This window comes from Hyperolius riggenbachi, chromosome 11, assembly GCF_040937935.1.
Source record: "Hyperolius riggenbachi isolate aHypRig1 chromosome 11, aHypRig1.pri, whole genome shotgun sequence".
Lineage (NCBI taxonomy): Eukaryota > Metazoa > Chordata > Amphibia > Anura > Hyperoliidae > Hyperolius > Hyperolius riggenbachi.
Window position 1 is genome coordinate 129113719 of NC_090656.1, and position 12518 is coordinate 129126236.

At 43.8% G+C, this 12518-nt stretch overlaps 1 protein-coding gene across 2 annotated transcripts in view; it reads left to right on the forward strand.

The window, feature by feature from the left end:
• The window catches only part of LOC137537785 (epidermal growth factor receptor kinase substrate 8-like protein 2), a 176296-nt gene that overhangs the window by 42943 nt on the left and 120835 nt on the right, over positions 1-12518 (forward strand). For both annotated transcript variants that reach the window (XM_068259748.1, XM_068259749.1), the window contains exons 3-5: positions 559-720; positions 1783-1929; positions 11754-11833. In XM_068259748.1, the coding sequence (XP_068115849.1) occupies positions 559-720; positions 1783-1929; positions 11754-11833 (389 nt within the window). The remainder of the gene's footprint in view (positions 1-558; positions 721-1782; positions 1930-11753; positions 11834-12518) is intronic.

Consider the following 12518-nt stretch of genomic DNA (forward strand, 5'->3'; position numbering starts at 1 on the left):
CCTGTACCCTTGTAGTCGCTCACTGCTGCTCCAGTCCCCCGCTGGCAGCTTGCCGACCTCGGAGGTCGGCGGGACGCATTGCGTACATTTTTACGCATTCCCGCTAGCGCAGGAGCATTAACACATACATCTTTACGCATTACTGGTTTATTGCGTAAACATTTACGCATTGAACCAGTAACGCGTAAAAATGTATGTGTTAATGTTCCTGCACTAGCGGGAATGCGTAAAAATGTACGTAATGCGTTCCGCCGACCTCTGAGGTCGGCAAGCTGCCAGCGGAGGACTGGAGTAGCAGTGAGCGACTACAAGGGCACAGGATGGCTGCATGGGGCTGGTAGAAGCACCAGGTAAGTGAAAACTCATTTTTTTATTTTGCTTGGACATTCCATTTAAGCAGATATTTGTCTCAAGGGAATCAGGCTGGTCATTTTTTTAACCTGGTGACATCTGTAACTCACTTATTCTTTGTAGCAGTGCAACAATTGGGCAAAACTCCATTATGAAATCTTTATTGCAACAAACATTATTAACTATGTTCTTCTCTTCATCTTGTAGCATTTGGCAACGTTTTTAATGGATAGAAGTGATTCTCTGGGCACAGTGGATAAAGCCATCCAACGACTAATGACTCTGCAATCAAAGGACAAAATCTGGGTCCAGGAGATGATTCTCCAAGTCATGAGCCACTCCATCAGCCTTCTGGATTGTGCCACACAGGTATTATGTTATACAGTGTAATATTGTATTCACATAGCATGGAAATAGCCTGCGCTGCCATATTGGCTAGTACTCTCACCTTGTACTAGTATCCCAGATGTAAATCCAGGTAGTATGCATGTAGTTTTTACCTGGGCTTCTTCTGGGTACTCGAGCTTCCTCCTACACCCAAAAACACATTGATAAGTTAATTGGATGCTGCCAAATAGGCCTTATGGTGGCCATACACGGTACAATAAAAAGTTTCAATTTTCCCGTTTATTCGATCTAAATGATCAAATTGCATGAAAGTTGAAAATAATTTTTTTTTCGATCAAGAAATTCGAACGATTATCCCGTTTTTTCTGGAAAAATGATCGGACATGCTGAAAAAATCTTTATATTCGATCTAACGGAATCATCAAACTAAATTATCTAATTGAAAAATTGTACCATGTATGGCCACCATTAAGGTGGGCACACACCATACAATTTTTTAAATATCTGTTCAATTCAAGACTAGCAAATAATTTTTCTGACTGATTACAACATTACAAAATTATGACCAATGTACTACACACCTATGTAAAAATTGTCCTCAATTATGATAAAAATGATTGGAAACTATGAGAAAGTTTGCGTGTATATATTAATAAATTGACAACCTACCATACACCATTCAATTTTCATAAAAATTGATTAGAAAATTCCACCATTCCCGATCAACTTTCATCGAATGAAAACGGGAAATCCAATCTGATTTTTTGCTCAAACAAATAAAAGCTTTCGATTTTTTGGGGAAATCTGATCTTTCTTATCAAATTGCAGTAAAATCGGATCATTTTATGGTATTGTGTGTTGCCACCTTTAGACTTTTAGGGACAATATATTTGATTCACTGCAGAAGGATTTTCGATTTGATTATCAAGTATTCTTGTAAAAGCATAATTTGTATTTCCACTGATTGTAGTTAATGATGACAGATAGCAAAGTAGGTCAAACACTACTGATTTTGAAGGACAGAATGTAAAATAATAAAACGTTTCATACCATAGTTATATTGTTCTTTTTTTTCTGTGACAGGACGAACTGGAGAATTTCCCACTGTCCAGTGTCCAGCACTGTCAGAGTATACAGGGACCACCTCGCTATCCTCACATTCTCTTTATAGTATGTCAGGAGGCAGATCAGCCCAGACCTGACATTCACTTCTTTAATTGTGAAATGGAGGTGAGTAGTACAAAATGTGTACGCCTTGTATATACTTTTTTCAGTGTATCTTAATGGGGAAGGTGCAGCTGCATTGGGGGAGAAGATGGCTAAACGGTTGGAGGAGATTTTAAACTAGGATCTGGGGGGAGGCGGGAGGGTAAAGTCTCAATATGTAGACAAGATAAGGTAAAAAGACAGTGGGAGCCTAAAATTATGGGGGGCGGAGAGGGGGGGTGGGGACAGTGTAAAGAGTAAGGAGGTTGGTAATACTTCAAGTAGCTCATTTCATGTAAACAAAATTGGTAATTGTGGTGGTAAAAATATAAAGTGCATGGTAACCAATGCCAGGAGCCTTGCAAATAAAATAGACGAACTAGAGTTCATTCTGATTGACAAAGGCTATGACATTGTGGGAATAACAGAGACATGGATGGATGAAAGCCATGATTGGATAGCAAATTTAGAGGGATACAACGTGTTTAGGAGGGATAGAACAGGGAAAAAAGGTGGAGGGGGTTTGTCTCTTTGTTAAGAATTCTTTTACAGCTGTCCTGAACGAGGAGATGGAGGAAGATTGTGAAGATGTGGAGTCCGTTTGGGTAAATATTCATGGTGGAAATAAAGGTTGCGAATTGCTTATTGGGGTATACTACAGGCCACCACATATTCATGAAGCTGCAGAACTGTGATTGCTACAGCAGATTGAAAAAGCTGCAAGTAAAAATGAGGTCATAGTTATGGGTGACTTTCCAGAAATTGACTGGAGTATTGAGGCTACCCATTCTGGTAAAAGCAGCAGATTTCTGGCATCACTTCAGGACAATTACTTGACTCAAATGGTAACAGAACCAACTAGGGGGAATGCGTTACTGGATCTGATCATTTCTAATAGACCAGATAATGTATCAAATGTGCAGGCTCAAGAACATTTGGGAAATAGTGATCACAACATGATAACACTCGATCTGGTGACTGATAGGCCACGGGGCAGCGGGACCACTAAAACTATGAATTTTAGAAAAGCAAAGTTCAATCAACTCAGGCAGGCACGAAGTTTGATGAACTGGGATAATGTACTACAAGGGGAAGACACTGAAGGGAAATGGCAAGCTTTTAAACTTACTCTCAATCAATTATTATTATTATTATTATTATTTAGTATTTATATAGCGCCGACATATTACGCAGCGCTGTACAGTGTATATATATATATATCTTGTCACTAACTGTCCCTCAAAGGAGCTCACAATCTAATCCCTACCATTGCCATATGTCTATATTATGTAGTGTAAGTACTGTAGTCTAGGGCCAATTTTTAGAGGGAGCCAATTAACTTATCTGTATGTTTTTGGAATGTGAAAGGAAACCGGAGTGCCCGGAGGAAACCCACACAGACACGGAGAGAACATACAAACTGTTTGCAGATAGTGCCCTGGCTGGGATTCGAACCAGGGACCCAGCGCTGCAAGGCGAGAGAGCTAACCACTACGCCACCGTGCTGCCCAATCAATATTGTAGTATGTATATCCCATATGGTAATAAAATATCTAGGAATATAAAAAGGCCTCTATGGATGAATAGAAAGGTTAGAGATAAAATAAAGAGGAAAAAGAATGCCTATAAGGTCCTAAAACGGGAGGGGACGGAGGCTGCATTAAACAATTATAAGGAGTGCAATAAAAATTGTAAAAAATAAATTAGGCTGGCAAAGATTGAAGCTGAAATTCAAATCGCTAGGGATATCAAATCTAACCCAAAAAAGTTTTACAAGTACATCAACTCTAAAAAAAAGAAAGGTTGACTATATTGGACTCCTAAAGGATGAGGGGGGGGGGGGTTCAATGGTGGATGACCAAGGTAAGGCAGAGTTATTAAATGCTTTCTTTGCTTCTGTCTTCACAAGGGAAACATCACTGTTGCAAATTACAGAGTCTCAACCTTCCAACTGTAATATTAAATACTTAACGCAGGAAGAAGTGAAGGCAAGACTAAATAAATTAAAAATAGACAAGGCCAGGTGCATGCATCCTCGGGTCCTAAGGGAATTAAGTTCAGTTATAGATAAACCCCTTTATCTTATCTTTTGTGACTCTCTTTCAACTGGCAGAGTCCCAGTGGATTGGCGTACAGCCCACGTTTTCCCATTATTTAAGAAGGGCAAAAAATCAGATCCAGGAAATGATAAACCTGTAAGCTTAACATCAGTTGTATGCAAACTATTTGAGGGGTGTAATAGATGGCGGAGAAGCCGCCGCAGCGGTGAGCGGCATGGCGGCTGTCTCCGCGTCTCAGCCGGCGGCCTTCGCCGAGCAGTTACATGGTGGAGTTTTGCCTGGTCCGTCAGTTGTACATAGACTGAGGGCTACGAGTGCGCGCGCCAGGCGACAGGACCTTTATGCGAATAGAAGGGGAGTCAGCTGATCGGCCGGTCAGCTGACTCCAGCAGTGCTCCTGATTGGTTGAGTGACTGGGGCGGCGCTCTCAGTATATATAGGACCTGCCTGTCAGTAGCTCCTCGTCTGCTGTTGCGAATGCTACGTGTTAGGCACTCAGACCTTAGTCAGATCCCAAAGTGTGCTAGAACCGGCAGGAGCTGGGGATCCACACTTAGTCAGATTCTGTTGATAGCTAAAGTACTAATTGAATTGTATTATTTGTTATGACCTTCTGCTAGCCTTGACTACTCTTCTGCTCACTGATTCTGTGCTTCTGCCTATCTGATCCTGTTGCCGACTCTTCTCTGATTAAAGCCTTCTGTCTTTGTACTGTATCTGTCCATTTGTTGCCGAATCTGCTTGTCTGACTCTCCTGCCCTCACCAGTGAGCCTAGTCTCTGGTGAGGGATTCTCTGTAAAGATTAATCACCTGCTCCTCAGGTGACCAGTAGCTGCAGTACAGTCTTAATCACCTGCTCCTCAGGTGACCAGTAGCTGCAGTACAGTCTTAATCACCTGCTCCTCAGGTGACCAGTAGCTGCAGTACAATCTTAATCACCTGCTCCTCAGGTGATTAGGAGTTGCAGTACAGTCTTGATCTCCTGCCCTTTAGGTGATCACCTGCTGCAGTACAGTCTGAATCACCCGCTTCACGGGTGATCAGTATATGTTGTCTTACTGTGCACCACCCGCTCCTGGGGTGAACTGATTACTAGTTCATCTGCATCTCCAGCTTGCTGGAGTGCTGATCCCTGTGTTCTATAGAGATATCTCCCTCTACCAGCTTCTCTGGGGGAGTTGGTATCTCTATCTGTATTACTGTTGCACCAAACACCTATCTTTACATCTGGTTGTCCTGTGTCTCGCTATACTTGCATTATTGGTGATTCTGCAGGTCACCAATAATCAGAAAATCTGTTCTTGCTGACACCAATCGTTACAAGGGGTTACAAAGAGATACTATACATGACTTCATAGTATAAAACAATCTTATTTCTCAGCATCAACATGGGTTTACTAAAGACAGGTCCTGTTTGACTAACATGCTCAGCTTTTATGAGGTAGTGAATGCTAATACTGGGAATGCTGTAGATGTGATATACTTGGACTTTGCAAAGGCCTTCGACATGGTTCCCCACAAAAGTCTGGTGTAAAAGTTGAGGATGCAAGGACTGGGGAAGAGTCTGTGTGCATGGACAGGGAAATGGCTAATGGACAGAAAACAAAGAGTTGTGGTCAATGGATCGTACTCAAAATGGGAGACTGTTAGCAGTGGGGTCCCACAGGGGTCTGTACTGGGTCCAGTGCTCTTCAACTTATTTATTAATGACCTAGTAGATTCAGTAATGAGCAATGTTGCTATTTTTGCAGATGATACAAAATTGTGCAGAATCATCAACTCTCAGGAAGATAGTGTCATATTGCAACAGGATCTGGATAGGATGGCTATATGGGCTGCATTAAAAGGGAAATAAAAACTTGAGATGCTAGCATATTATTGCCCCTGTTTAACTCTCTAGTAAGGCCACATCTGGAATATGGAATTCAGTTCTGGGCACCACATTACAGGAAAGATATTGCAGTTTTAGAGCAGGTGCAGAGACGAGCAACAAAATTGATACGAGGGATGGAAGGTCGCACATACCAAGAAAGGTTAGATAAACTGGGTTTATTTAGTCTAGAGAAAAGACACCTTAGAGGGGATCTAATTAACATGTATAAATACATCAGAGGGCAATATGATAGCTTGGCGGATGAGCTTTTTGTCCCTAGGCCTTCTCAAAGGACTAGAGGACATGATCTGCGCATGGAGGAAAAACCTTTTAGCCATTTATTTAGGAAAGGGTTCTTTACAGTAAGAGTGATTAAGATGTGGAATGCTTTGCCATAGGAAGTAGTTATGGCAAACTCTATCCCTGCATTTAAAGGGGGCTTAGATGCTTTCCTTGCGTTGAAAGACATCCATGGCTACAATTACTAGGTAATGCCTAATGATGTTGATCCAGGGATGTTATCTGATTGCCATCTGGAGTCGGGAAGGATTTTTTTTCCCTTTTGGGGCTAATTGGACCATGCCTTGTAAGGGTTTTTCGCCTTCCTCTGGATGAACAGGGATATGTGAGGGAGTAGGCTGGTGTTGTACTTTGTTCTTTGGTTGAACTCGATGGACGTATGTCTTATTTCAACCCAAATAACTATGTACCTATGTAAATGCTGTTTGCATTAATGTGACAGACTGCCAACAGTCCATGTAGTTAAAGGACCACTATCCTGAAAAATTGTAAAATTTAAAATACATGTAAGTACATAGAAATAAGAAGTATGTTTCTTCCAGAGTAAAATGAGCCATAAATTACTTTTCTCCTATGTTGGTGTCACTTACAGTAGGTAGTAGAATTCTGATAGAACCAACAGGTTATGGAGTAGCCCATTCTCCTCATGGGGGATTCTCAGGGTTTCATTTATTCTCAAAAGCACTTAGTGAATGGCAATTGCTCTGTCCAACTGCCAAAAAAGTGGGCAGCAGGCAGGGAGGCTGGCCAGCATCACTGTATAAATCCTTTTCAGGGAATGTCTTTATAAAGAATAAAAAAGCCTTGCTGAGAATCCCCCATGAAGAGATGGACTAGTCAAAAACCTGTTGGTTCTGTAAGATTTCTACTAACCACTGTAAGTGACAGCAACATAGGAGAAAAGTCATTTATGGTTCTTTTTACTCTGGAAGAAACAAACTTCTTATTTGTATGTTTACATGTATTTAAAAATTTTCACAATAGTGGCCCTTTAAAGAGAGCCCGAGCTGGGCTCAAAAAATGGAGAAAAAAAAAAAGTAGGCTACCTGATCCGCGGGGCTGAGCAGATCAGGTAGCTGCAAAAACCAACGCTACCATTGGCCGCAATGGCGTGCAGGGAGGCGGGGGAGCAGCAGAGGGCGTGGCCGGAAACTCTGTAGGAACGCCTCTGGTGGGCGTTTTGAACAGGGAGTTAGCAACAAATATTGTTATTAATCTCCGGGGCTATAGCGCAGCGGGGGGGGGGGGGGGGGGGAAGAGAGCGGCGGTGTGGGGACACAGAGGCATATCAGGAGGCAGAGAACATGCCTCTGTGTTCCATCTGCCCCCCAAAGATCCTCCCCGGGTTTTCTTTAAGTCAGCTTGGTCCAGCTCTAGCCAATTTGTACACAAGTATCATTATATCAGCACCATCTAAATAGGACTGTAGCTTTTCAGCATGAACATAGGTGGTCATTATACAGATCTGTTTCTGTCTTGGCACTCATCGTTCTGTTACTATGTAATTTTTTCCCCTAAAAACCAGCATAATCTGCTGTATGATTACTGTGGCCTGTAAAGTCAGGCTGATTATCTGAGATACACAGATATATGCAGCATAAGACAAAACACAGTTTTATATTGCTTTTCCTCTGGTGGACTCAATGCCCCGGAGCTGCAGCCACCAGGACGCTCTTAGCCTAGTAGCAGTGTTATTGAGTCTTGCCCAAGGTCTCCTTACTGAATAGGTCCTGGCTTACTGAACAGAAAGAGCTGAGATTTAAACACTGGTCACCTGTGTCAGAGGCAGAGCCCTTAACAAGTACACTATCTAGCAGTGCTGCTCAAATCCAGATCCGGGAGGCATCCGTATAGTTCTATCCGGATATCTCACAGTTACCTGTGCAGGGTGGGCGGGGTGGGTCAATCTTATAATATAATATAATGAATTGCACGTGTAATACAGATAAAAGCTATATACCTGGAAATAAAAACGTGAGACTCTTTTCCTTGCTACACCACTTAGTATGTGCGGATTACAACCTACACAGTGCTGCCATAATTTTGACCATAATTTTGACCACAACCGTTCAGTTGTGGTATCCTTTAAAGGGTATAAGTGTCGATATGCTCACAAACACGAGTTACCTCTTAGGCAAACACTGTAGAGGCAGGTGGGGAGATTACACCTGTCCTCACTTAGGAATAAGAAGTCGCATTCCATGGATCAGAAAAAGGGGTGTCACCCCTCCACCAAGGGTGGACTAGTATAACGTACACGTTAAGGCCCGGTTCACATTAGCGTTCGCTGTCCGGATTCGCCGGGCCGGATCCGGACCGTATACTGTACAAACGGAACGGACGTTCGGCATAGCAATGCAAAGTCTATGCAGCCGTACACACGCATCCGTTCCGTACGGACCGGAGCCGGACCGGATCCGGACTCGACACTTTTCCAACATGCTCTATTTTTAAGGTCCGGATCATCAGGCCAACGCACCCGGACCGGAGCCTGACTGCACCGACCGGCAATAGAAACCAATGGGAAACGGAAAGCACAGAACACACTGGCTATAAAAACCGGACGTTCTACCCCACTTCCTATGCGTTTTCTAGCAGCCATTTTGGATGGGGACACATGGGCACAGCATTTCTGGAGTGGAGCAGCAGTGACTTTGTGCTGGAGCTGTTTGGCAGTATGTCGGACGTGGAGGTGAGGCCCAACACAGCGGAGGCCATGATTCTACAGGTGCAGCTTCTGCTGACTTCCCAGACCCCAGGAATGTATATAGTGTGTTATCTCTTTAAAAAAATGGATCCGGATCGCAGCCGTATTCATACCTGATTGAAAACGTATGCAAACGGACCGGATCCATACGGGTCTGGACATCCGGCCCGTTTTCCCCAAAAACGCAAATGTGAATGGGGCCTAACAGAGGCACCAATAGGATAAAAAAGGCAAGAAAGTTTAAAAATAGAGGAGGCAGTGGTGGACTTACCTCCTCTCCGTAGACACAAAGCAGTGTTGATAATGTATCAACAACAAGGTATTTATTTAACATACACTCCAAAATACACAGTGCGTTTTGCAGGTGTAACCCTGCTTCATCAGGTAGTAAGGGTGGAGCATACAACAAGTGCAGGTCTAGGACTAAGCCAAGTCTCTGCCTCTCTCTGTTACAGAGCTGCTCGATGTGGTCATCAGATTTTCTGATCAGAGATTTGATCAGAGAGGGATCTATCTAATCAAATCTCTCCTCACACTGTACACAGATTTTAAATAGATTTCAACATGAATTCTATTGCAAATCTGTGCGCACTGCTTGCCGTGTCTTCCTGACTCCCCATCTATGTTGCCACAGTGCCAAAAGTCAATAGTTTATTGTAATAAATGTAACCTGGTGTCTGGTGGAAACTGTAAAGTAAAATAATTCTTAATTCTTGGCACCAACCCCCACGCACCTACATACACACATTTCATTATTACCCATTGGAGGTATTGTAGTTTTGCAGCAGCTGACGGGGGACCATCCAGTCTTCCCTTTTAAGCTCCGAGGTGTCCACCCCCTTCTCATCTTGCTGGTGCTGAGAGAAGGCGGCGAGAGGAGCAGGCAGGCCGCACACCCACTACACTATGGAAAATAAGTATTCTGTGAGGTAAGGCAGTCGGGGCAAAGCTGACTCCAGTAGCCTACATCCATAGAACTACTAATTATTCTACAGTTTTCACAGGCAACCTTGAAGGATGTATCTGTTTATGGTGTGCTAGTTTGATTCCTGCCAAAAAATTGGTAATTTGGCAAATATATTGTATTTTTCGGACCATAAAACGCACTTTTTCTCCCCCAAAAGTCCCTGTGTCTTCGTCCAAATGTAGTCTGCACACATTTTTTTTAAAAAAAGTGTTTCTTACATCCTTGGCACTGCTGGGCTGGCTGTGGTCTGTAAGCCTCAGCACGGCAGCCATCCAGCTCTCCTCCGTGCATGTAATGTGCTCTGCCGGCATGTAATGTGCTCTGCAAGTCACGGTGGTGGCAGTTGCCAATCAGGGACTCAATGCCCGGCTTTCTGCGCTAGTAACTCCCGGCGGCAAATCATCATATCAACCATCAGCCTCGCCCCTGTCTTGCTCCGTCCTCTGCCCACTGCAGCCTCCATGCACCGATGGAAGTCGTATGTCTGCCGCCAATCAATCTCCCGGCTCTCTTGCTCTATCCTCTGCAGCCTCAGTGTCCCTGAGCCCGATTGAAGCCATAGGTGATTTGATGGATTACCGGTATCCCACCACCATTTACTACACTAGGATTGCGGGCGGCAGCTGGAACGTCCCTCCTGTAGGCTGAATTAGATCCATCCCCTGCTGCTCTGTTTGTTCATTGGCGTGGGAGCACAGCTATCATTGCTTTGCAGCCAATCACAGCACTCCTTGAGTAGCAAAAGGAGTGCTGTGATTGGCCGCAATAACGAGCTGTGGTGCCAAATGAACTAACAGAGCAGCAGGGGATGGATCTGATTCAGCCAACAGGAGGGACATTACAGCTGCCACCCGCAATCCTAGTGTAGCAAATGCTGGTCAGATCTAATCCATCAAATGGCCTGTGGCTTCATTCGCTAAGTGGACTTTGAAGCTTAACAGACCCCAGCACTTCTTGTCCACAGCAGATGGACCCAGCTTTCACAGTCCCACTGGAGGTATTATGTTGATGCGTGACAGAGGGAGACAGATGAGGGGGCCAGAGGAGGATGAAGTGACAGAGCAGGACACAGGGGACAGGTGAGGGGGCCAGAGGAGGACACAGGGGACAGATGAGGGGGCCTGAGAAGGACACAGGGGACAGATGAGGGAGCCAGAGGAGGACATGGGGATAGATGGAGGGCAAGAAGAGGAAACAGGGTGACAAAGAAGGACATGGGACAGATGAGGGGGCCAGAGGAGGATGAAGGTCATAGATAAGGACACTGAGGACAAAGAGGATGACGCAGGAGGAACAAAGGATGACACAGGAGGGATAAAGGAGGACAATGGATGACACAGAGGAGGATCCAGGGGGACAGGAGAGGACACGGAACAGAGGAGGATACAGAAGGGGGCATAAAATGTACAAGGGGGGATACAAGAGGTAGATAATAATTGGGGGGAAAAGGTCTATAAGATGCCCTGCACCATGGGCGCACCTGGTTTAGTATATTTTTTTCCCCTGTTCTTTGTCCTCTAAACCTAGGTGCGTCTTATGGTCCGAAAAATATGGTAAATCTATCTGGAACAACTATGTCCCTTAACTGTGGTCATTGCATTCCAATGATCGCTTGCATCTCTGAGTTCACATCATGACGATGTTCTGAATAATTATTTCATGATGCATGCGTGGGACAGTGGTGACAATATGTCTGAAGAGGTAACTGATAAGTGTGCTGACTTCTGCACTGAGGATTATATTGGCACCTGTACACAAGTTAAGGTGATCATAATGAATCCTAGGCAAAGTTGAACGCAACTCATTCCTGAGATTACTTTATCTGATATTGAGACTTCACAGATGTCTGTTTTTGAGTCTGTTTACACCTAGAGTGTGTATTATTACATCAGTTGTATACTTTGAAATGGTTCTCTAACATATATATTATATTTTCACAGGCTGATATGGTCCATGCAGATATTGAGAGTGCCCTAGCAGACATAAAACATGGGAACAGAATGAGACTACAGACACTAAAGTGAGTATTATTAGTAATTAGTAATACTGCCATGATAAAGCAGAACAGTGATGGCCAATCAGCAGGCATGCATACCTACCTACAAGCATCAATTTATCATGCTAGTCTGAGGTTACCAACAGGGCTGGATTTACCATAAGGCACTGTAGACACATGCCTACAGGCGCCTGATGATGGAGAGGTGGTCAGTGTTCTGCATTCATGGTGGCCACTAATGATCAAATATTATTTGTCCAATCTTACCAAATCTAAGTAGTAGAAGAGTAAACTGAAGGCAGACCCTCATATTACATAGAAATGCTTTTTTCCTGGCGGACTCAAAGCGCTACAGCTGCAGCCACTAGAGAACGCTCAATAGGCAGTAGCTGTATTAAGGAGTCTTGCCCACGGTCTCCTTACTGAATAGGTGCTGGCTTATTGAACAGGAAGAGCCGAGATTCAGCCATTAACCAGTACACTATTCAGCCACATAAAATAATTTATTTTCAAATGTAAAGGCAAGTGAAACATAAAGGCTAGAGATAAAGCAACGTGTGACTGAACTAGAGCTAGTTGTCCTTTAAAGTAGCCTTCGTACCCCTCTCACTTCAGGAGTCCATGAAAAATTCTTTATCTCCTATTGTTTGACCCCTTAAGGACCGCGATGTTAAACCCCCCTAGTCACCAGGCCATTTTTTAATAATTA